Source organism: Varanus komodoensis, unplaced genomic scaffold (assembly GCF_004798865.1).
Source record: "Varanus komodoensis strain SLA01 unplaced genomic scaffold, ASM479886v1 scaffold6_2, whole genome shotgun sequence".
Classification (NCBI taxonomy): domain Eukaryota; kingdom Metazoa; phylum Chordata; class Lepidosauria; order Squamata; family Varanidae; genus Varanus; species Varanus komodoensis.
In genome coordinates this window covers 14,182,555-14,209,158 of record NW_025336346.1, presented here as the reverse complement: position 1 = coordinate 14,209,158, position 26,604 = coordinate 14,182,555, and the positions used below count along the sequence as shown (strand labels likewise).

The 26,604-nt window shown below is 39.6% G+C and overlaps 1 protein-coding gene across 1 annotated transcript in view; it reads right to left on the bottom strand.

The window, feature by feature from the left end:
* The window catches only part of CACNA1D (calcium voltage-gated channel subunit alpha1 D), a 240,186-nt gene that overhangs the window by 111,435 nt on the left and 102,147 nt on the right, over nt 1-26,604 (bottom strand). Inside the window, exons 7-8 of the mRNA XM_044451181.1 lie at nt 17,786-17,889; nt 8,973-9,142 (exon numbers count right to left, since the gene is read on the bottom strand). Coding sequence (XP_044307116.1) covers nt 8,973-9,142; nt 17,786-17,889 — 274 coding nt within the window. The remainder of the gene's footprint in view (nt 1-8,972; nt 9,143-17,785; nt 17,890-26,604) is intronic.

Here is a 26,604-nt window from a genome sequence, read left to right as displayed (position 1 = left end):
GTTTAATGGGAAAACAGCCAGCAATGGATGCAACCTACTGTAAATCCAGCCCTACTTGTAGTTCTATAAATCAGTGTTGTCTGTTCTAAAGGATATAGGGACAGTCTTTGAGCTGAAAGATTAAAACTAAAATTCTATACACACAAATCTGAGAGTAAGCTTCCCTGAACTGGCACTTGCTCAGATTGGCCTTCACGTTCAGGCACCAGTTAACCCATAGATTCTCAACCCATGGCCTTAAAGACCCTGATCATATCTAGCTCTTCCAATTTCAGTTCTAAAACCAGAACAAGAACCCTAGGAATTAACAATGGCTTTGTAGGTCTGTTGCAAATACTGAGAAGACTATCAAGTTGGCATGTAATACAAAGTTAACTTCAGGAGCTTTTATATTAAATTTGGCAATAACCCAACATAGCATACTAAAAAGCAGAGACATCACCCTGCCGACAAAAGTGCGTATAGTCAAGGCTATCGTTTTCCCAGTTACAATGCATGGCTGTGAAAGTTGGATCGTAAGGAAGACTGAGCGCCAAAGGATTGAGGCCTTCGAATTGTGGTGCTGGAGGAGACTCCTGCGAGTCCCTTGGACTGCAAGGAGATCAAACCTGTCAGTCTTAGAGGAGATCAACCCTGACTGCTCTTTAGAAGGTCAGATCCTGAAGATGAAGCTCAAATACTTTGGCCACCTAATGAGAAGGAAGGACTCCCTGGAGAAGAGCCTAATGCTGAGAACAATAGATGGCAAAAGAAGAAGGGGATGGCAGAGGATGAGGTGGCTAGATGGAGTCACTGAAGCAGTCGGCGTGAGCTTGAGTGGACTCCGGGGGATGGTGGAGGACAGGAAGGCCTGGAAGAATGTTGTCCATGGGGTCGGAATGGGTTGGATACGACTTCATGACTAACAACAACAACATAGCAATCAGCACCAATAAAAAGCTTTGCTGTAGCACTCTCCAAAGTCACTCCGATTACACTCATTGAAGAAATCAGTTGACAAAGTGCATGTCCTTCACACATAAGATTACAAGTGCTTGCTTTTTGGTAACTTATCTGTAGCTATCATGGTGGCATTTTAAGTAGCAGGATCTACATTAGAATGTTAAAAAAGAGGTATCTGTACAATTTCACAAGACACTCTAGGTTGTATTTGAGAAATGAAGCTTTATTTTTTTAATGGAGGCCAATAAATGGGCTTTAGTTACTTTTCTGTCAATAACTAAATTTTAAACTACTCAGAAATATCACCGTAACTCTGAAATTCAACTCCAGGGTTTCTATTGCAGGTTGTTACTTGTTATGGAACAAATGGCTGCTTAAACAAGCCATTAAGCTATACCGACACTGGAACCTTGGATCGGGTAAAGAATATGATAATACCACAGACACTTTTGGAGCCAGACTTCCTTGACTCTAAAATTAGCTAAGTGCCTAAAATTGCTGTGTTCCTTTTATAAATACTATAGGTTAGCTCTCCAGATGGACCAGTTTTGTTCATTATCCACAAAATGCTGATGGGTTATTTTGGGGGTTGTTTTCTAGCTAGGATTTGGCTCTGGGAATAAAACTGAAAGGCAGAGAACTTGCCAAGCAGCTAAAAAGAATCAGTGAAGAGCTCCCCCCCGCACCCCCGGTTTAAAAAAAAAGCAATATGACAATGTTAAGAATTTTTTTAACTGAGGCAAAACTAGCTGTCAGGTCAATAACTTTCAGCATGGTCTTCTAATTATTTATATTCTATTTATTTAAGCAACAGCACTCAGAATTCATGACTAAGGCTGAAACATCCCACAGTAAACCAGAAAACATTCACTGTCTTACCTGGACCCACAGCAACCAGTAAGTATGCTTTTCTTCCTGATCTCTAATAAATTAACCAGCACAACTCCTTTGTGTTAAACACATGCAAACCTGTCAGTAATACAGCAAATGGCAGCAGGTTTGCAGAAAAAAGTCAGATTACTTACCAGTAACTGTTGTTTGAGTGGTCATCTGTACATTCACACTGATGGATGGATTGCATTTATATACCATCCCAATAGCCCAGAGGGCTCTCTAGGTGGTTTACAAACAGTAAAACCCCACCAATCCTAAAATAAATAAATTGGCTACACCATGACTACATATGGGTGCTGTGCCTGCACAGCAATGATTTTTGGGAAGATTCTACTAGTTTTTGGTGGGAGCCCCACCCCCTCCCTCCTAGAATAAATAGGTGGGCCTCTTGCCCTTTGTCTCCAGCTGGAGATTGACATTTTGCTGTCCAGCTCAGTTGAAGGTGGGGATGCTGGTGTTTGTTTTCATGTAAGAGCTGGTCTGAAACCACTGACACCGACACAAGGCTGATGAACAGATGACCAACTTGAAGAATGACAGTTATAGGTAAGCAACCTGACTTTCTTCTTAGTGGTCTCTGTGCATCACACATAGTGGTGACTAGCAAGCTTGTTGAGTCAGGGAGGTGATGTTGTTGGAGGATGGTGGAGAGGACACCTTGGCCAAGGGAACAGTCTTATCTAGCCTTGACATAGAGCCTGCAGTGGTGCACGAATGTGGATGGTGTCAACCACATGGCTGCTTTGCAGAGTTCTTGTAGTTGCAGGCCTGCATGTAAGGCTGTTGATGTGGAGACTGCTCAGGTGGAGAGGGCTTTTGGATGGTCGGGTAAGTTAAGATTAGCCAGTTGATGTGCTAGCTTGATAGTCACCACTATTCAGTGGGACAGGTGCTGTGGTCCAACAGGTTCACCCTTGGTATTGTCTGTGTGCTTGACAAAAAGTTTTTTGGTTTGTCAGATAGCTTCCGTGTGGGAACAATAGAAGGTGAGTGCTCTTCGTACATCTAGAGTGTGTAGTGATCTCTCAGTTGGTGTTGAGGACAATGGGGAAAAGGCCGAAAGTATTATATCCTGATTTAAATGGAAGGCAGATGATACTTGCGGCAGACAGAGGACTGCTTTTTCTTTGTGGAAGTTCAGGTAAGGTGGATCTATCCTGAGTACACATAGCTCACTCGTTCTTCTTGCTGATGTGATGGCCACTGAAAATGTCTTCCATGGATGTGAGCAGTTCAAAGGGTCACTTTGTTAGAGCTTGTAGCACCACTGATGTGGTTCCATGTGGGAACCAAGGATCAGACTGGAGGGTTTAGATTATGTAGTCCTTTCATGAACTTTCATGCAAGTAGGTGAGAAAACACTGAGGATCCCTCAATTTGTCCTTTGTAGTGAGATATTGCCAGTAGGTAAACTTCTAGAACTTGGTCTCAGTCCATTCCGATGTAAGGAATGAAGAAACTCCAAGATTTTGAATATTGGGGTAGTGTTTCAAAGGCATGGTCATTTTCATAGTTTTTGAATTTATTCCATGTGGCAGCATACAAATGTCTAGTGTTTGGGCAAAACATTGCTTGCCTGATGAGTTGTAATTATGGCTCTAAATTGGCCGCTTTGGCTGTCAACAGATCAGCCAGTCTGTCAGTCATAGCGTTCAGACATCCAGATACAGGACTTTCCCACATTCTTGGGAAATCAGATCCTGGATCTCTGGTAGGTGTACGAGGGTCCCCTTCAACAGTTGTAGGGTGGATGCAAACCATGGTTGCCTCAGCTACCAGGTAGTTATCAGGATGCACGGCATTCTCTCCTCCCTCATTTTTGTTATTGTCTTTGTTATGAGCAGGAATGGTGGGAAGGTACAGAACAGGGTTCCTTTCCACTGGATCAGGAGAATGTCCCCGAGGGAGTTGTGTCTCATGCCAGCCCTGAAGCCAGTGGTTGCAAGCTGTGTTGTGCTCTGTTGAGAAGCTGACAGTTGGCATGCCTGTGAGGTTCTGAGGCAGCCCCAGGCCTCCCTCTTTTGGCCAGAGATCAGAATAGCAGCCCTGGTGGTTGCAGGACTGGGTCCACAGTCAATTGCAGCCAGCTGGGATGTTACGAGCACCATCTGGGAGCCCTGAGGGAAGAGCTGTATAAGAACTGGCTCTTCCCTTCAGATATGGCCTCAGCAACAAGGGGTCTTGATGTTGCTGGAGCGTCCTGTGTCTTCTGGAACCTCTGCCTGGTGCCTTGCTCCTGCCTCTGGACCATGCCCCAGCTTCCACTGCTGCAGCTTCCACTCCAGTCCCAGGCATCTACTTCTCCTTGGCTTGTCTCTCTGGCTTTCAACTCCTGACTGGCATTGACTGCTCTGCTCTATTCAGATTGGCCTACCTTGCACTTCTGTTACCGACCTTGATCTCTGGACTGCCTGACTACAATTTGGAGTGGACCTGTATATTGTACCAGTTGTCTGGGTCCTGGTGCCCCAACCTGATACCCATCCACCCACGCCCCGGACACTGACAATGCCCCACTGTAGAAATATCTCTTGTCATACCCTTGCATTCAGTTCCCACTTCTACATTGAAAGGGAATTTCAGCTGTGTCTGCTATAGTGTTGCTGGTTCCAGCTACATGTATGACTTTATAGGTAGATGCGTTTGCGGATGCACCAATTCCAAATGTGATTTATTAGATGAACCAGTGGAACAGATCTCATTCCTCCCTGTTTATGTAAATTATGGTTGTTGTATTGTCTGTAGCCACTTGGATGTGCTTTCCAGTTAGCAGGTTCTGAAGTAATTGCAGGGCTTCATACACCACAAGGAATTCCAAGTAATTTATGTGTCTCCTGTGTTCTGATCTGTTCCAAGTTCCTTGTATTTGGCAGTCTCCACAGTGAGCTCCCCAACCAGATGGGGATTCATCTGTAGTTGTCACCATTGGTTCTGGCAGCATGAACGGCATTCCTTGGGTCAGGATTGGTATTGTTCATCCACCTGGTGAAGCTTTCTCATACAGAGCAGGACAGAGTCACGAGTTTCCTCAGGGAGTCGCAATCAAGATGGTGCATGCTCCCAAACCATACTTGGAGGGGCCTCATATATAGCCTTGCGTACTGCATTACAACCACAGTTGATGCCATACGTCCAAGCATTTGTTGTATCTTCCATATTGTAGTTGTCAGTTTGGTCCGTAGGTACCAAGCCAATGATAGCAGTTTCTGCATACGTTCTGTGGACAGATAAGCGAGAGCTGGTAGTGTGTCTATTCATGCCCTGATGTAGGTGATTGACTACGAAGGAATAAGTGTAGATTTTTCATTGTTAATGCACTGTCTAAGTTGTTCTAATAGACTGCATGTTATTGAAATGGATTTTAGCAGTTGTTGTTTGGATGGGGAGACTAATAACCAATCATCTAAGTATGAGTAGACTTGTACTCCTTGTAGTCTTAGGTGGGTGCATGCCATACACTTAGTGAAAGCCCTTGGTGCCGTAAAGAGACCAAATGGCAGTACCTTAAATTCATACAGTTGGATACTGGTCTTGAATCGGAGGAAGTGTCTGCAATCCGAATGAATGCTTCTATGGAAATAAGCATCTTTCAAATCCAAAGACTCAAACCAGTCCACTTTTTGCAGTGGAGGCAAAATGGCTTGTAGAGCAACCATTCAATTTTTGTTGTTGTTGTTGTTGTTGTTGTTGTTGTTGTTTTAATGTAGAGAACCACTGCACATTGGTCTAGAATGGGGGACTGACCTCCATTCTTTTTCAGAACAGTGAAGTATCTAGAGTAGAAACCATGCTGTCTCTCTGATCAGCCAACTGGTTGGATTGTACCATTTTCTAACAAGGCTTGGACTTCCTCTGTTGAGAATCAGGGAAGTAGGTGTTTTGCAGACTGTTCTGAAAAGAGGCAGGTTCTCAAACTCAATTTTATATCCATGTTCTATTATGGACAGTATCCACTAATCAGATGTGATGGATTCCCAAATAGGGAGATGGTCTCTAAGTCAGTCATCAAATGGGAATGATAGGGCGAGCCAGTCCCATCCTTGCACCATCTGTCATTGTTGTCTTTTCTTAGCATCTAGCCTTCTCTTATTTTGTTGAAAACGAGTAGCACTGGTAAGGCAGGATCAAGTTGGAGGATGGTGTATGTATTGCTGGCATCCGGGGAGGTAAGTCTGTTGCCCAGGTTGGAAGGGGTGGTATTGTAGGGTATAGCTCCATGGTCACTTACATGGTCTCTGTTGGTTGGATCCCAGTCCCTTTCATCGGGCCATCAGTCTGGTTTTATGTAGTACATCTAACCATTTGCAGTCCTCGAGTGGAACAGGCCTGTTCCATTGAACTGCATGTTTTCTATGCATGATCGGGTCTCCTGTGGTAGATTCACTGTTCTCAGCCATGTGTGTCTACACACTGCTACTGCATCTATGAGTACTGTGGAGTTGCAATCAACATGATGTCTCACCATTGCTATCTGTTGTTTCAGTAGCTGCATTGCTTTGCTAATGAAAACTCTAGCCAATTCTCTCTGTTGGTCAGGAAGAAAGGTGGTTAGAGATTCCATTTTCTGCCAACGGAAAACTTGATAGCTCCCTATCATTGCATTGTAATTAGAGATGCAGAGGCCAAGTCCCATTGCAGAATAAAAATGGTGAGCTATCATGTTGAGACGATGTCCTTTGCAATCCACAGGAGCAGAACGTTCTTTGTTGGAGGCTTTGCGTTCCTTCAACCACTACGAAGTTGGGTTGATGCAGCAGGAACGGAATGTCTTGTTCTTGGCCCCGATGCATTTCCTCCAGATGTCACAAAGTAGGATGTGGCTGGTTGGGTGGCTCCCATGGCTCTTTCATCATGTCTTGCAGTGTTGGGATCAGGGGAATTGTCACCAGTACTGAGTCCTCCATACAGATTACATCATACACCATGTTGTGTTCTGGTTCGGTAGTTTGTTGGGTCTCGATTCCCAATGATGTGGCCATATGGAGGAATTATTCGGTAAATCAACCCATATGTGATGCACAGAGACCACAAAGAACAATAATAAAGGATCCATAGGTATCATATACAAGTCTGGTTTTTAATACCTTTGGGACAATTATCAGCTGTAGATGTAGTAATTTTAATCAAGAAAAAAGAACAGTGCAGGAGGAAAGGGGTAATCTTCCCCTCCCATAACGTTATGGTTCCAATCCCAGTCTCCTTTTGGTGCCCTCTTTGTCTTTCATACACACACACACACACACACACACACACAAACACACAGCAGCTGCTATAAACATTTTCAAAATACTTTCTGTCTTGTCTCTGAATCATGTATAGTATGTTCTTAAGGAGTGGGTATTTCATATTTAACTTCATAGGTTTTGTTGAATTGGACTATTAAATCTCAGTGCAGGATTCTTCATAGTTATCTAAAACATTGTTGCGTTTTAAAAATTTATCCATTAGGAGGGCAAAGTAAAAAAAAAACACTTTATCAACCTCTGTTTTTAAAATGTACTATTTCTGAAAGACTTAAAGTCTATCTATTAAAAATTATTCGACAAAAATTAAAATGCAGAATCAGTGACAACATAGGGGATAGTGCGACAATAAAAATTTTTTCAAGGTGATTTTCAATTCTTGATCTTATGGAAAGAAATTGTAATAATGGGTGAGACTTGGGCATAGTTCGACTAGATCCACTGAAATCATGACTACTATCAGTCACATTGATTTTAATGGGTTTACTCCAATCCAATCCAGCATGCAATACTGAAACTTGATAGAAACAGTAGTTTAGAACAGAAAAAGTTACAAAGAAATTGTTACATTTATATTAACTCTTAAAACAAACTGATTTAATAGTGTTTAATATAATAGGAAAACTTGTTCTAACAAAGCACTAGAACAAGATGATTCAGAAGCTACAGCTGGTGCAGAATGCAGCAGCCAGATTATAAACTGGGACCAGCAGGTCTGAACACATCAGACTAGTTCTGGCCCACTTGTATTGGCTGCCTGTATGCTGCTGGTCCCAATTCAGGCTGCTGGTTTTCATCTATAAAGGCTTACATGGCTTAGGACCACAGTATCTGTCAGAGCACCTCTCCCAAGCACAATCTATGCAAGAAACTATGCTTAACCTCTGGGCATTCCTCCAAGTGCCAACTTTGAGGGAGGGCTTTTTCTATGGTGACTCCCCCCGCCCCTTATGGAATACCCTTCCCACTGTGGTGCAACTGGTACCAAATTTGTCATCTTTTTGGTGCCAGATTAAGAAGCCCTCCATGCTGATGTTTTTAAAGTCATATCTGGGTATGCAGGGGATTAATACCTAGGAGATTGCCCATCCCATCTTTTCTACCAAGTTTCTTTCTCTCTCTCTCTCTGTCTCTCTCTCTCTTACACACACACACATATATTGTATGGTTTTAACAGTTTAAAACTTTTAATGTATTTCTATTTTACATATTTTATTGTATTTTAATATTTGTATTGTATACATGTATGTATTGTAATATCTGATTTATGGACTGTTGTAAATCACCCAGGGGGCACTGTGGGGCAGTATAGAAGTGAAATGCGTACGTACATAAAACTGAGTGTGACCTCTATAAGCAATCACCTAGAAAGCAACAGGTGCTTTTTAAAAAAATATTAATATTCAGTGAATATTTAATTTATTAAATTTATATCCTACCTTTCTCCAAGAATGACAATTAAATGACAATCAGTAACAACATCATTAGTAACAGTTAAATTATCCATATTACTTCATTTTACTGAAGAAATTCTGGATTATAATTTATCAGATAATGTGCTTGCTTTCATCCCTATAGATATTATTCATATTTATAAAACTCTCATTATGCCAACCATGCTAGACATACAGTAATGCATGTTTTATGCATGCAAATCTAGATGAAATTTAGGTGCTTTCAGCTTGTTTTTTCATGTTGTTAAATGAATTGTTATTGCAGCCATATGTATTTTAATCTGTAGCCTATTCTGGGAATTCTAATCCATTGAAAAGTGGTGTATAAAATGAGCTAAATCCATTCTAATATTATGTAAGCAAGAGTTACTGCAATAGTATAAACTACTTGAACACTATATTCTTTTCAGTAGAAATGAATTAAGAAGACTTGACATACTGTTCTGTTTGCCTTCGCCATCACCTTCCTCTTCATTCTCAGGGTCAATATCTTCTGCTTGTGTAATCCAGTCCAAATAACCTTTGAGATCTTCTTCAAGCTGCTGTTTTTCACGCAGCTTCTGAAAATCTCCTCTAGCCTTGGCTTTTTCTCTTTCCTTGGAAAATTCCCTATTGGGTTCAGATAAAACACAGCAGAAATATTGATTTATGAAGCTGCATGCCTTTCTGAGGAAATAATTTAGGCCCCAGTATTCTTCTTGACACAATAAAAAGAAACTTTACAGAAATGTGAACAGTCTGCACATACCACAACAGTGATGCAATTAACACATTATGCTTTGTTCTTGATGTGTTGCACCTTTAAGAATAACTTGTAATGATGCAATTGCCAGAACTATGTTGGCATTATGCTTTATCTCCCTATCAGCCTTAAAAGGTTCAACTGTACTGAGATCTGTTAGATTTGAAGCCAGTTTACACAATGGGTGTTTTATTGTCTTTATTTAAAGGAGTATATATTTTCCCATTTCAAAGCTGAGCTATATGATAAGGGTTTACATAAAAACATAAGGGCTACAATCCCAGTGCAGACATAGGTTTGATTATGCCTAACTCCGAGCCGGACTGTGGCTAGGGCTGGCCCAGTACATTTTGCTTTCTGAAGATGATTCCTCACGGCCACTCTGTCAGATGAGTACTACTTCAACACTGGTGGTGAAACAATATCCTCCACTGAACCTGAGGGCAGATAAGAGAGCTCAAAGCAGATATACGCAGGGGTTGCATGAGAAATGGTCAGGGCTTGCTGCCACCCCTGGCCTTTACCACCCGAGTCAGCTGTGTCATTCTGCCTCATGATAGCACAGGCTCTAATCTTGACTCAGATTTGCAGCTGGATCACCCAGTGAATAAATTTAAACAAACATTTATTTATGATACTTTATATGTCCATTGTATGAAATCATCAGAAAGACAAAATGTGCTTAGAACTCTTAAGAATTGGCTATATGCCTCAGGGCAGGAACTGTAATATTTTTATTTAGCTGTAAGACACTCTGACAGTTTGCTGGCTGAAGAGCAGGGTACGCATGGAATTAATAATTTTTTTAAAACTAACAGGATTTATAGCACCATACATTGAAAATATTATATTTGATAGTTATTTTACTTTTCTGAGGACTCAGAGTGTGTATGAGCTTGCTTTTACCTGGATGCTTCTGAAAGAATGCCTTCATGGTATTAGTAAAGAAATGTTTCGACTTGCTCCCTCCATCTCTGGAAAACTTAGGCCAGTGTCATATTCAAACTGTAAAAATGTTCCAATTTTCTCCTCGGAGAAAAGCTAAAAGCTTTTAGCTTGGAATAAAAGGCCTGAGCAATATACAGCCTTAATGATGGTGGAACCTATCTTCCATTGCATATTTTGGATTTCTCTCACATTAGGCATAAATTGAATTGATACCTTATCTGAATTAATTTTTCTTCCCAAGTTAGGGATTTATTACAAAGATCAAAAGTATAGACATATATTGCTAAATCCTTATATTATTACAATTGGTTCTAATGGGGGAATCTGTAATATGTCCTATATTTATTAAACCTTGAAATACTTTTCCAATCTAAGAGAATGTTACATTTTTGGAAAGAGAATCCAAAACACTTTAATAGATGGAAGTTGCATGCTACAATCTACTAGATGCTACCTAGATAGCCAAAGGAAAAATCAGAATTCTATTTCTAATCTCAAAGTGTCACAGTTCTTTCTGTGGTCACTGTGGCTTCAAGGACAGAAGACCAACCAATCCTGGGGATGGCAAAGAAATAATGAGGCTCTATCTAAATATGGTGTATCTCAGAAGGCCAAAATAAGCCCTCCAAATGTTTTACAGGGATGGAGAAGCACAGAGATTGTCTTCACCACTGCACTCCAGTTCTTGAGAGGATGTCCATAATCCTCTGAGATTGGAGCATTATGAGCAGCCACATTGGATCATGCCATAAACTGAATTGTGATTCCAGTTTGAATCTGATCCATTATGCAGCCACGTATCTCACAAATTATGTGTTACATTTATTATTTCACAAATTCTAAACATAGTTTTCTTATAGCTTGGCCAAGTTGAGATAACAAATATTTTGCTTTATTAAGGGAATACACGCCTCATCAAGGAGTACACTGGGTTACAGTGAGAAAACATACTTTCTGGAAATGTCTGATCATCCCCACATCCAGGGTTATTTAACAGTATTCTTCATTTTAAAGAATGCTGTTACTTTTATTTTTGATTCTTGCTTCATCTGAGAAAGGGAAACTTTTATCCTCTCATTTCACTTTCTTCCTATTAATCCTCAACTCTGCTGAGAAAAGAATAGTGTCAAGACATGTTATTTTTCTTTGCTGGAAAACTGCAGCTGACAGTTCATTGCCATCTTCTATTTTGCACATCATTATTTAAATGCCTTTTCCTATTACTACTTCATGTGCCATGTAGACAAGTGTTCTTAGGTATATGTGTTTATAAGCATATATAATAATTGGAAGTATTTCATGGGCATCCATCATAACAGAATCTTGGCTGCTGTGCTAGACTGAAGGAAGTATCAGAAAAATATATGCTAAATTAGTAAAAATACTACTCTAACCTGCAACACTTGTCTGTAGTAGAATGCATGTAGGGACACGTTAATGTATACACCCATCTTGTCCTTAAGCAATAAAGTAAATGCAACTTACAGAGATTGGTTAAAGTGTGTTTGAAAAGATCTTATTTGTTCCCATGGATACCCAAAGAAATAGGAATGCCTTCAGCCAAATCTGTCTTGGGAAGAAAACATCCTCTAGTAGTTAGGATTATTCTTAAGGAACAGATTATCATGCCTCATTAAAAGCTGTTCCACTTGTAAATAAGAAATTATTGTTACAACTTCAGGTTTTCTGTGTTAATGTTAGGAATCAGTTGCTGCTGCATTATTCTAAGCACACCGTTTGCACTGAAAATATGTTCAGTATTTTGCTTTTCTTCACAAAATGTCCACTTCATGCATGGGTTGGTTCAAGAACCTTTAAGCTTCTTAATCATTTGGATAATTTTAGTCAATGTAACTGGATACAGTTACTGGATATAATTTTAGTCAATGTAGGGGTACAAGTATTGTCTTGCTGAACAGAGCAGGAAAAAATAGTCTGCCCCTGTCTAAGACGGGGCATACTATTCTTAACACCGAGTTGAGATCTTTGGCTTGCCTGACTAATTGCCACGAAAATGCCTATTTTCTTTCTGAAGTTATTTGAGCTAAAAACCATTGTTGTAAAATAATTGAATTAAGTTATCATAGGTGAAAAGAAAAAACCTGTCTCCACACCATGGAGAGTGCTCGAATATTGACACTCAAGGTCTGAAACTGCCTTTCATTTAGAATCCCTTAACTAAAATTCTCTTTACACTTTTACAGTTAAAAGTTACATGAATGATATTTATTAGAAAGGTAAAATAAATTTGTCAGCTAATAAAAGATTTTGTTCAATTAGTACTTTGCTTTGTAACCAGAAATAATTATTAAATAACCAATTGAATTAACGTACATACTGCAAAGCTCTGTGCTTGTTTCATGCATTCCTTATGTGCTCAGCAAGGCCCAGCCCACTAGAGGAGAAATTTTCCCTTTCCTTCCCAAGCTGTAACTGTGCGCTGTGCTCAGTTCACTAGATGTTGAGCTGGAATGGCTAAAGTCACATCCCTCCCTAGCTGTAGTACACTCACTGGATGGCCTTATGCTTAGAATAGTGCCACATAATTTAATTTCAAGTGTGAATGAGATTAGGATTTAAATTATCCTGCAAAGTTGTCTGCAATTTTATGCAAATTACTAATTCAGAAAAATGTTCAAGTAATATTACATGTTTTACGTAATGGTATGCTACACAGTTAGATTATTCAGATTATTGTGACTGGAACATATGCCTTAAAATAAGGTTTACAGGCATAAAATTTTTATCTGTGCAATTCTTATTTATGCAATTGACCTATGCAATTTTACTTGGGGAACTATACTTCCAGACTGCAGCCTTAAATTAAATTCAGTATAGAAGTCAAGCATGCTACAGAAGGAACTGCCCCCACCCCCTCAAAAAAAGAGAAAAGTTGAATCACCAGGATTTTCATCTGGAATGTGATGTGGGGAAACATCTTCAACAAAAGTAAAATGTTTTCTGGGCAGCGTAAAGTTATGTATTAGGATATCTCCAAGCACTTGCAGTTCTGCAAATAGAAATCTAACCCAGAACTAGAGTTTTTCACATTAAAATTGAAAAACTAAGAACCACTTGTATAGTGGCGAATGAAAATCATGACTGTTGACAAAATGAATTAAATAGATAACAGCCATCTAACATTTTAGCCCTTCAGAAACTTGGAGTGTTATCTGCCATATTAACAGACACCTTAATTTGAAGTACTATCTAAAGATATGCCCTTTCTTGGTCCCCCATGTTCTTCAAAAATCGCTAATAATAATAATAGCCTCTTATACTGTTTTGGTTTTCAACATTCCATTCCCACATACTCACCTTCAGAAATGGCTAGATGTAAAACAAAAAGTCTTCCAAGTTAGATCTTATCTCCATGTACATCATTCTAACTACTCAGTCAGCCATGCAGTTCACATGAGAGAAAGGCAACACAGCAGTATCGAAATCAGAACAGTAAACACATTTAAACACACTGAGCAAAGATCTACATTACAGGAAATAGTCTTTTAGGAACAACTGTAGCACAGATTCCAGATTTTAGTTCCTAAAATCCAGAGAACTAAATACAGCCATGTTTTTAAGTCACAGGAAATATTTTGGACAGCTTTAAAAATTACGTTGTGGGAGTCTGGCTTATAAAACTGTATAGCAGTGTATGTTTTTCCAGTTCAGCCCCATAGACTTTAATGGAACAATACCCAGGTAAGAGTCTGTGTGACTGCAGCCTGGATGGCATTACATGTGAGAGTAGAAACCGTATTATATGCAACACTAAAAATAGATGTTGCTGTGCACTCCTGCCTACACATATATCCCAAGGAAATGTGGGAGGAGGAACTTCCAGAAGAGTGCAGCCTAACAGCCTGCTTTTTCTCTCTTAAAGCAATTTACAGTTAAAAAGAAAGTCTTCTGGACCTCCAAGAAATGGGTAATATCAACATTTTTACAATTAAATGTAAAGAAATTTGCATGTGGGAGGCATATTTTACAACACAGAGCCTGAGCATGGTAATAGATTGGATGAGGGCCAACAGACACAATCCAGACAAGATGGAGTCGTTGTTTGTGGGGGGTTTGTCTGCCCAAATGGGTGGTATTTGATCCTTTCTGGATGGGGTTGCCCTCCCCCTAAAGGGCCAAGTTCACAGTTTGGGGCTGCTTCTGGATCCAGGGCTGTCACTTGAGGCACAAGTAGACTCAGTGGCACGCAGCACCTTATATCAGCTTAAGCTGATCTACCAACTACGACCGTACCTGGACAGAGAGAGCTAACTATAGTAATCCATGCTCTGGTAACCTCTTATTTGAAATACTGCAATGTGCTATATATTGGGCTGCCTTTTAAAATGGTCCGGGAACTTCAGCTGATCCAAAACGGGCCACCAAGATTGTTAATGGGGACTGCCTATGAGAAGAAATTATGCCAGTCCTCTTCCAACAGCACTGGCTTCCTGTTGAAGTCTGGGCCAAATTCAAAGTAGTAGTATTAACATTCAAAGCCCTAAATGGCTTAGGGCCAGGTAATCTAAAGGAACTTCTCCCAAATGTACCTATCCATACCCTGAGGTCAACCTAGGGTGCCCTTCTCCGGGAGTGGTTACCAGGAGAAGGGCCTTTTCACTTGTGGCACCCTGGCTATGGAATGAGGTTCCCACAGAAATGCACCTGCCACCTACTCTGTATTCTTTCCAGTGCCAGATGAAACATTTTAATTCACCTGGTATTTTAACAGCTAACTTTTAAACTTTAGTTTAAATATTGCATTTTATCCTGTACCAATGCTATATCTCAGTGCTGATTTGGTTGCAGTTATTGTCTTTTTTTTTCTTCTTTGTGTGTTTTAAACTTTTGTTCACTACCCAGAAAGCCTTGGGTGGTATAAAAATGAAATAAATGATAATAATAGAGAGATACAAAAACTATTTAAAGTCTATTGTATTAATTTATCAGAGATAACTGTGCTTATTGCTCCAGGCCTGGACAATTACTACATTGTTTGTTGCTACATCTATGCCAGCAGATTGAGATTTCTTTTCCTATATGAAGTTGAGAGAGTATGTATGATTACAGTTGAGAGAGAACGTACGATTACAGTCTTCCCAAAAGTAACCTAACATACCATATTCTGGTTTTTAATATATTCAGCCCAAAAGTTTGTGGGACAGTTCCAACGGTATAATGGTAATGATTCCCTTCCACTGAAACTATTCCCATTCTATACACTCTTTTCAAATACTGGCAAAACAAGAACCCCAGGTATCTATGAGCAGTAAGAGAGTGGTGGGGCAAGAGCCTCAGGCAAGTTTCAGTGCCCATCCTCCTCAGCCTGTGTTGATCAGCAAAATATAGAGGGCTTTCTACTCATTCCCTTTGCCTGAATGGGAACAGAAGCCTCTGTGGATTAGGAACTCTGTCAAAACAGAATTCCTGATCCTGTGGAGGGCTTTGTTTACATTCAAGTAAAAGTGACCTTCAGGACCCTGCTACTCAACAGACTGTGAGAGCCAGCATGTATTTTCAGCCCTGATATGTGCAGGGTGAATGTTCGCTTAGTGTTAATAAAATGCATCATTTTGACTGGCTGTCCTACATCCTAAGCAATTATCATTATTAAATATTTTAATGTTATTCCAAGCTAAAACAAAGCAGTACCAACTTCAGGAAGAACTAATCAGAGCTGCTTTTTAGCAAGACCAAGCAGAGCCCAAACTATGCAGATAGACCAGCATTTATTAATTTAAGTAGGTCTTGCTCACAAAATGTTTCCAGTAAGTTGTTCTCTTTCTCCTTTAATTATTCTAAATATTATTTCCCCTAATATGTAAAATATGCTTGCATTACAAAATTAATAAATAGCATACATCAATTTAAGAAGAAGAAAAATATCTGAAAACCGCAGTCAGAGCAGGACTATAACAAGAATCACAGAGGAACCGCTTATTTTATTTCATACTGTTTGTAACCATTTTTATAATATCTAGTTAAACCCTCTATGCTTTACCTAGGTGAATTAGGACATGCAAAGACTTCTACATGATTAGCACATACAGTTCACCAGAATTAATAATAAAGTGCAGAGTTTATCTCTGGTCTCTGGTTGTGCTCTGTGAGTAGCCCTGTGAAAGAGAGAGTCATTAGCTAAGGGATGGGAAAAATCACCCCCCAGATTTTGTCGGTCTCCAACTTCCAACTGCTTCAGCTAGCATGGCCTGTGGTTCGGATGATAGATACAGGAGATCAACATCTGGCAGGGGACAGATTGTTGTACTGTAATGGGTGACATGCTGGTCTTTGCAGGAAGAAGCCTGGATTTGAACTCATAAATTCCTTGTCTTAGTATAAACCATCTGCTTTGTGAAAAATCCTTTCTGCTTTAATGATTTATTTCTAGGGATATTCTGTCTATATTCAAAACTGTTAAACTCAAAAAACCCACAGTTTAGACTTTTTAAAAGTATTTAAAGGGAGACATTTTCCAAGCTCTTCTTAAAAACATTTCTGCTGTAACATTACAATTCAGACAAAAACCATCCACGCACACAATGGAGGTAGGAAGTGACACCACAAGCTTTTGCAAATCTCAACAGCCCTATTCAGGATAGCCAAAGGGAGTCTCATGAAGTCCACCATTATCTGTAGGGCCACATGTTGCTATTGGCAATATGAGTAGTGATCAAACTCAGTTCAAGCCAAATGTTTGCCTGCAGCTATTTGTTTTCCAATTAATCATTTCTAGGCAGTTTGATTGGTCCTTTCTTCTCCCTGTGTTGTTGCCCACGGTAGCTTTGTTTGAAGTAAAAGATGAGAGTCATGCAAGAGTAACTTGATCATACGGTGTCCAGATAAAATTATCCTCCTTTATGTAATTATGGAGACACCATCCTGACACCCTAACCCTTACAAAAGGCAACAAGGCTTCAGAAATACATGGTGATGGGCTCACAAGCTTTCTCTTTGGCAGCTGTACAGTACCTGAACTTACAAATTCTTGCTGCTTTCATTCTTTAGCTGCACGCAGACAGTTTATGTTCTATGTCTTTGGGTAGGGTGCCTCCACTTATATATACAGGAACCATCAAATGTTTTGTAGAAATTTACAATGTGTGTAAATAGAAATGGAAAACATAAAGCACCTGCTCACAGGCATATATTACTGTTAAGTTTCACAAAAGATGCATTTACGTCAGCTTTTCAATGCTAAAGCTAGACTTTCTAAAATGGACAAAAGGCTGGACTAATATTTAAAAATATATTATGTTTACACAGGTGTCATCAATCACTCATTGTGTGCAAAATGATGTTATCTACTTGCTGGAAGTTATTTTAAGAAGTAAGTACTTCTTTTATTGAATCATTTAGGTTGAGGGTTGGCAAGCACTGTAAACACAGGATTTTACAGACAGATACAAGCACAAAGTTCAGACAATCAGAGGAGCAACACCAGTAAAACGACATACCAATCCAAGGCACATGCAGAAAAGCCATTACTGTGAAGCTTGAGCAAACGCATAGGCCATTTTACACGCTGCAGTAGAATATGCAAGGTTAATCTAACTGCTTACCCACTAAGTACACCAAGAACCAGGTTAAGTACGAAAAATGAGCCAAGAATGATAAGACTAACAAAATAGATCCATGGCCATTCACATCCTATTGCATCATTTACCTGTAAAATGTAAGGAAATACGTTATGAATCAACTATTCACTACATAGCAGAGTCCTTTTGCAGTTGACAGATCACATAGGTATTCAGTGTACCAGTAGCATCCCTAGCTTTAAATATTTCAGAGTTCCTGAACTTACCTATACTGTAGTTCACCACGCTTACCAACACTGCAGTGTTATGAAACAAGTAATTGCTACTTTTCGAAAGAAGAAATGGTCTAGTATGTTATTTGTTTTCCTAAAAAATGTAGATTTGATTTATCTATACATTGTTTCTGAACTGCATACATATGGGAGAAGATTTTTTTTTATTTTGACCTGGCATTTAAGGCACTGATTAAATGCCATTTACATATTAAAATGCATTAAAGGGTGGTTTTTTTTTTTTTTTTTGGAGAATTAGCTTGGCTATAGTACACTGAGGCTGACATTAGGAGAGAGAAGTTTTCCATAAGTTTCAACATTTCACTTAAAAAAATTCCTAAGACTTTTCATATCCACTGTATAATATACCTATGTGTTCATGCCAACTGAATATTGGACCCTGCTTCTAGGATGAAAAAGGTGTATGCTTACCCGCTCAATACACCAAGAACAAGATTTAGAACGAAAAATGACCCAAAGATGACGAGACTGACAAAATACACCCATGGCAATTCAAATCCCATAGCATCATTCATCTGTAAGAAATAAGATGATCTTATAGAATCAGTTTACTTTCATTTGTAATGTGAACAGTTGGTGCATGAACAATGCACACAAATGAGAGTAATGCAAGTGATAAGAACATTAAAAAGTGTCCATCCAGTCCAGCATTCTGTGCACACAGTGGTTAACCAGCTGCCCATGGGAAACCTTCTAGCAAGACACAAGTACAATAGTATTCTTCTGCCTATGTCCTGCAGCAACATCTATACCCAGGCACACAGCTTCTCATGCAAGAGTTAGTGAACGTCCATCAAACCAAGTACAGACTTACAGCCTTCTCCATCATGAGTTTGTCCAGTTCCCTTTTAGAGTTGGTTTGGCCATCACTACATCTCACAGAATCACAGAATAGTAGAGTTGGAAGGGGCCAAGAACGCCACCAGTTTCAACCCTCTGCTGTTGCAGGACATGAATTTACACCATCCCACTCAGAATGTCTCCAGTGTGGGAGAGCCCATGACTTCTCTGGGCAACTGGTTCCACTGTCGTATTGCTCTGACAGTGAAGAAACATCCTGATATCTAGCCTGAATCTGGGTTGTTGATTATTCCATGTCCTACAGTCTGGTACTTATAGAATGATATCAACCCCACCCCCACCTCCACTGCATCATCTCTTCTCAAGGCTGAATGTACCAAGTTCTCTCAGTCTCTCATAGGGCAGTGTTTCCATACCTGATTCATTTTTGTTGCCCTCCTCTGGACCCTTTCTAATTTTTCTGCATGTATGCATGTAAGTGAATTCCAACTACTCTAACTATGTGGTACATGAAGAAGTACTTCCTTTTAGCTGTCCTGAATCTCTCACTAATCTTCTTCAAGGGATGACCCCTTTGGGTGCTAGCATTATGGGAGGGGAATTAAAATGTCTCCCTCACCACATTCTCCATAGTAATGATCAGATAGAGAGAGAGAAAGTGGAATTCAGCACTGGCCACATTTCATTTGCACTCCAATTGAACACACAAAAAAGCATTAGAGCACAGTATATGGATTCTGTGAACATTTCTCATATATAAAAATGTTCAAGTGCAATTTAAAAGACTCAAGAGTCAAGAAAGAAACTCCATGTTAGTTTAAGCCTTTCTTACATTTCCTGCTGTAGCTCTTGCAAAGGAGGAAGAACACAACAAGGTGAAAAAAATATTTAACAGAATGTTGTTATTTAAATCTGAAGTGTCCACAGCTTATTTAAGCTGCCCTATTTTCTGTGTATCACTATATACTACTAAAACATGCACATGAAGCAAGATAAAAGACACTGAAATGAAACAAATATGTTTAATGTTGAGTGTACCACAAGACTTTCAGATTATAGTTTTGTTGTCCAATAAATTTGTAATTGTTATTTATAGCAGGATATTATATGTCATTTCTTAAGAGTAATTCTGTGATATTTTCACAATAGCTAAGCTATAGTATTTTGTTTCAGGAAATAGTTGATCTTTTACCAGATAGAAGGCAATATATTTGGACTTGATGTGGAACACATGTCTGAACCAGACATGGGCACCTACTGGATAATGTTTGTAACATCACAGTTTACACACTTCTCTTTCTTGGTGGCAACACAATTTTGTCTATTTTTAAAGCTCAGCATCATCTTTTACTACATATTACAGCTATTTTATTCCACAGTATAGAACCCTGCTGTGCCTCTATTAGGTCATTATGGTTATCAATACTGGTCATTAAGGTTATCAAACTACAGTGAAGGATTCCTACTATATATGCAGCTCTAGCATTTATTTAAAGTAGTGCGACTATTAAAGAATTTCCCCCTTTTAAAATATTGCAGGATTGCAGATATAATTACTTTATTTGTCACTTCATTCCATTTATAGTCCCTGCTCTGGAAGGATCTCATCTTCAGTTTCTCAAGCATTTGTCATTATCTATTTGTGTTTTCCACAGTTGCTCCATATGCACTAGTTTGATTTGGGGGCTTTGTTTTAGACTTGACCATTCATTTCTCCCATTTTCATTTCATTTCATTTCTCCCCATTTATATTTGACATCTATAGGATTGTGGTATTTCTCCATCATATTCTAATTTAATGACCCTTCATTGGAAGAAAATGACATACCTTTCATACATAATATTTTAACTGACATTTGAATCATTGGCACTTTCACTGACATCTAGACTAGTTTTGGAAATCAGTTTTCTGAAACAGCATGAGCTGTTTCAGCAGGCTTTGATGTCCACACAGTAGATCAACTAACTCTACAACGGAGACTTCAAAGTGTGCTGACCAGCTCTTCTCCCTCTCCTGAGGATGACAGCCAGTTTCTTGAAACCTTGCTGATTTCAAAGGCCTTGCTCCAGCCTTTCAGAGATCAGATATCAAGCTGTTTTTAAAGAGAATGCTTTTTGAATCCAATAGCTTAACAACAGTGAATCAGCTAGGCAGAACTGTCCTAACTTCTTCCTTCTTCCTTTCGGGTTTCAGAATTCAAGCAGACTGAGTGCTTTCCCATCTATACCCAATATTAAGTGCTATGAGGAAGGAAATAGATAATACAAGAATTACGGCATTGACACATTTTATGTCTCTTTCTCTCCTCTTTATGACGACAGGTAGTAATGACTATTTTAACAAAGAATTCGAAGCCTGCATGCAGTTCACTTGTGTTGTCCTCCTCTCCTTAGTGAGGGGTGGGCAAAGTGCAGCCCCAACTGCTGCCCACCACAGCTCCTTCTGCCCCCTAACTGAACAGCCATTGTGGCATAATGGTTTAGAGTGCTTAATTAGGTGAACTGGGTTCTAGTCTCACCTCAGCCATGAAGTTCACTGGGTGACTTTGAATCGGTAACAGGCTCCCAAACTAACCTACCTCACAGGGTAGTTGTTGTGAGGATAAAATGGAAAGAGGAACTTGCAAGCTTCAGTTCCTTCAAGAGGAAGAAAGTGGGCTCTAAAGTACATCCTGAAGGGACCCGGTAATGGAAATGGTCCCCAGACCTCTCAAAGTTGCCTACTAAGCCCTAGTATAACTAATAAACTGGGAATAATTTGTTTAGTATGTTGTCTGCACTAGGGCTCCTGGCTTGTCACTCCACTTACGAGCCAGGATTCCAAACTTAGAATGCTGGCTTGTAAGAGGAGAAATTCTGTAAGCCCAGAAATGGAGCAGTGGCCATTGTAGCAGGAAAAAACAAAGCAGGAACAAATGGATTGTATGTTCCAGTACGCAGTTTATTCACCATTAAACAGGATTTACTGGCATCCTAGTTTCTCCTTCTATCACATTATGTGTATGTTTCTCTCACACACAACTCCAGCAGCTGATAATATAAGAGCAAAAGGACTGTTACAATTAAACATGCAGTTTGGAAATGTGTACTTGTACATTCTCTCTTTCAATAGCACTTGTAGGGAGGATCCAAAATAGAAGAGGTTTTTAAAAAAGGGATTCTTAGTAACTTTAAAGACATCTTTCTATATGCATGAACAGACAAAATAGCAAATGTGGTTCAGAGGCAAGTTGGGGCAAAACATCAAGCTTCAAGTGTAGGAAGATGGCTCTTGAGATAGCAATGACTGATCAAGAAAGGGAACTTGAGGATATGCTGAGCGGCTCAAAGAAATTGCTGACCCAATGTTCAGCTTCTTTAAGTAAGGAAAATTTCATGCTAGGAATAATTAGGAATGGAATTGAGAATACAGCATCCAGGTTCATGTTGCGCTTAGGCAAATCTATGGTGTGATCACACTTAGAATATTATGTACAGTTCTTACCACCACACCTAAAAAGAATATTGCAGATGTTGGAAAACGTGCAAAAAAGAGCTGCTAGGGAAGGAATAACTTCCCTGTGAGGAAACATTGCAACATCTTGGATTGTTTGATACAGAAAAAAAGGTGAGGAAGGGAAAACACAACAAAAGTGCACCAAAATATGCACAACGTGGAGAAAATGAATAGTTAGACATTTTTCTCCCTCTCTTGTAATACCACAGCCCAAGGTCATTCCATAAAGTGGAATGGTGAGATATTCAGGAAAGATAAAAAGGAGGCCTTCTTTGCATAGTACTATGGAATCCCACAAGATGCACTGACGGCACCAATTTAAAAGGGGACTGGAGAAATTCAGGTATCAGGAGGAGGTATCTAGTCAAGATGGCTTTATGCCAACCCCAGTATTGGAGGCAATAGTATGGCTGTGTGTATCAGTTCTGGAGGAACATGGGTAGGAAGGTGCTCTCGCACTCCTGTCATGCTTGTGAGTTTCCTGTGGGCAACAGGTAGGGCACTGCCTGAACAGAATGCTGGACTAGACAGACACTTGCCCTGGCCCTATGTTCTTAACATAAGATAGGGGCCATGACACATGGCAAAGGTTTTTTAACCCTTAAACATTGCTTCAACATTGTAATGGAGATCAGCCCACAATTCAGTGATGTCACATCACGTATTTCCAGGAAAGGGTGGAGAATTGGCAGCTTTCTGTGCCATCTAATTACCACTTCCCTGATATACCCTACAGTCCAAATCTGAAGAAGCACAAGTCTATAGAAACTTGCAATTCTGCAGAGTAAAAGCAGAAACCATTAATCACCTGGCAAGCATAATGAGCTTATCATACACTGACGGTCTTCCATCAAGTATCATGCAGCCAGCTAGATTTTGAATCCAGAAATCAGATTGACTTTTGTAATATTCCTAATCAATTATGCTATCCCAGTATTGTGATGACATCTGCTGTACTTAGGCACTATTTTAATTGTCACCCATTTATTACATTAAGGTCTATAAATCATTCATAAAAAGCCTTAAGCAATTAAGTGTGAGATTTGTTTCTAAATATATCATAAAGGCATAGTGACAAACTATTATAGACAAACACACCGATCAGATTACCCAGTTACCTATTGAACTTTGGGAGCCTGCAATTTATTAGAGTCAGCTAACCATTGATTAAACTATATTGAGAGCTCTCGGCATGAGACACAGGCCTTGTTCAAAGTGCAAACAGCTGCAGTGGCTTGAATAAACAAAGATTCATAATGGTCCACAATAAGCCTTAGTGCATTTCTTGGAAGCTACTGAAGGATCAGCATGCCAGTCATAGCACTATATGGTAACTCTACTTAACGGTTCACTTTTGCTCTCCCCTAACACCCCATAATATACTAGTCTTTCTGCCTCTTTGGTAGATTGCTTCATATTCTCTTTCTTGCATACCTATTACAGGCCAATGAAATTAATAGGAAATGTTCATTAACCTGTGCTCAGTGATAAGTCACCCAGAGCTCTCACTTTTCACATCACAAGGCCTCACTTTTGATTGTCATCAAAGTACAGTGAGAATGAGATTAGTAAGGAAGAAGCTGAGAAACACAGTCCACTCTGATGGAGGTTATACTAGGTCGCTTGCCCATCCAACCGTCACTGTGCCACAGGGCCTTGTGTACGAAGAGTCTCTGTAATGGGTTCTGCAGCCACTGAAGTTTTAGCAATCAAATGTTTAAGCCTGTCAAAAGCAGAGTGGCCACAAAATACCTGGACTCTTTCAAATAAGCAGTGTTCACGTAGGTGGCATGCAGTCAATACAGACTGTACAAAGCCTCTTTGTTGTAGGAAAAAGGCATCAGAAGCAAGGTATCTTTTTCTGTGTTTAAGAAGGGAGATAGTGATTTCTTACAAGAGAAGAGTTCCGTGCTCCTCTGACATTCTCTATTAGGTGCATGATAACCTAAGTTACCAGGATTCATGTCAGAGTAGATTAGGTTCTATTCTGTTACGGTCAGTTTTTCTTGTAAAGCAGTTTAAAATCATGTCTCCCCAGGGGAGTTCAGCATTATACACTGTTCATTAGAAATGCTGACGTTTAATCAGCATGTGTCAATGTTCTCTTCTAAGCTGTGGGCTTAATATTTATATTTCCTCTGATATTGCTATCTGTATATCTGAAGACAAAGTGTAAAGTACCTACAATGCTCTCCCTCTCTGTGCCTCTTCCCCCAACCGTCCTCTGTAGCTCCTCAAGGGATGGCTGAACATTTCTTCCATATTTAGGATTTTGGATGGACAAAAATGAAATTAATTATTATTGGGGTTTTTTGGCTGAATATGAAAACCAATAGTATCATTTCCATTTACGTGGCTGATAGCGAATGTCATATGGGGGGCTGCATAAATGTTTAGCATTGTTATTGTTGTTCTACTACCTCCAGTAGCATAATAACTATCTGGAAAATCTATCCTTCACAAACCCCAGAAGTGTCTACCTTTAAAGTTGCTGGTTGCCACTGCTCTTGAAAACATGTGCAGCAATTCATATAACTGTTTCCTGGCTCTGCTTGTAAACCACCGAAGAGTCTAAATATGTATACATTGCAACAAGTAAATGGGGTGAGCTCTAAACTGAACTAAGGATTCTGTATGCTTTCCTCTGTGACCCAGATTGTAGCCCATTTGCACTGTTTCCTGTAACTCAGTGTGAGCTACTGAGAATGATGCCTGCCTTCTCAGATGCAATGTTTTGCAGAGATAGTCGAACAGATGGTGAAGTCAGTCTATACATGGGAGACCTAATAATGAAAATATTAACAAAACTAGTAAAATAGCTACTTTAGTTATTGTTCTGTTTGATTAATTCAGCAGTGGAAATGTTCCAAACAACACCCTAGCCTCCTCCTGTTCTGTTCCCTTCCCCATCTCCTTCTCCATGATTTTCTGTGAAGAAGCAAAAGAAAATGTTGATTTCCCCTGCCCTTTAAAAATTTCCACTTTCCTTCACACTTGCCCATAAGAAATGAATGAGAAATGCCCCTTTTTAAAGGGGCATTCCCTACCCCTCTACACACACATCCTTTTTTCAACTACTGTTTTTCCCACAATTTAATTTGTGTGTTTTCCACACAGTGAAAACTGCAGTGCATTCATTAGCATGTGCCCAACAGCAGTAAATATATTTTGCATCAGTACCATTACAGCAGTCTCAGATAAACTGAAGGGGTTCTAGATCCCCTCGATGCCTATTAAAGTAATAATTTGGTGAATATGGATCTCTTTTGAATGTGCATTGCATCAAATTAAAAGAATGAGTTTGCTATCTGCACTATACTTTACTACATATAATAGTACAGAATGTACAGAATGGCTAAGATAGCACTTGAAGTTTGAATCCACAGCTCTGCCATAATTTCCTGTATCTGTGTCACTCTGGCAAGTCATCCATCAAAAGGTGGAATTCCATGCTACTGCTACTATGTTTGGCAGCCTAATCCCTTACCTCCATTATGGATATAGCTTCCATAAATCAGCCCATTGTTTTCAGTGCTGTGACCGTTTCCCTGAAAGCAGCCTAGGCCATGTTGTGCAGTGATCAGTGGCTTTTAAAATGGCCCTGAAGTTAATTTCTTGAGGACAGCATTCGCCCACATTGCCTTTGTCACCCAATGTAATTGAACTGGCATAGGTGCCTGCTCTAACACAATGACAAAAGGTAACTCTATGGTACTTTTTGGATCTTCACTGTCTATCATAATAGTTGTCCAACTTTGGATCAGATGCATGCTTTATACAGGAATTGAACAACCAGTTTCCTAGAGTTACTCTGCACACAGTGGGACCTATGTCTTTCTACATATGCATACAATTATATCATTGATGTTCTGCATAAAACTCTGGCAGAGTTCCTATTACTTGGCTATATAATAAAATTAGCTTAAGATTAGTGTGGGAAATATGAGGTCCTCCAGATGTTGCTGGACTACAGTTCTCATCAGGCACACTCAATATGGTCAGTATTTAGGACATATAGCCCAACATTTACATGGCAATATGTTCCCCCATCTGTTCTGTAAGCCTAACATATTGTGATGCAAAATGGAGCTGATAATATCATTAGTCCCCATAACTTTGATTAAGACACAAACTGCTTTTCAAGGTACCAATTGACTGTAAGCATATTTATTAATCTCAATGTTTTCAATGGAACTTGCTCAACAGATTATGTCCTTAGGAATGTGTGCTTTAATAGCAATGAATGTGCACTA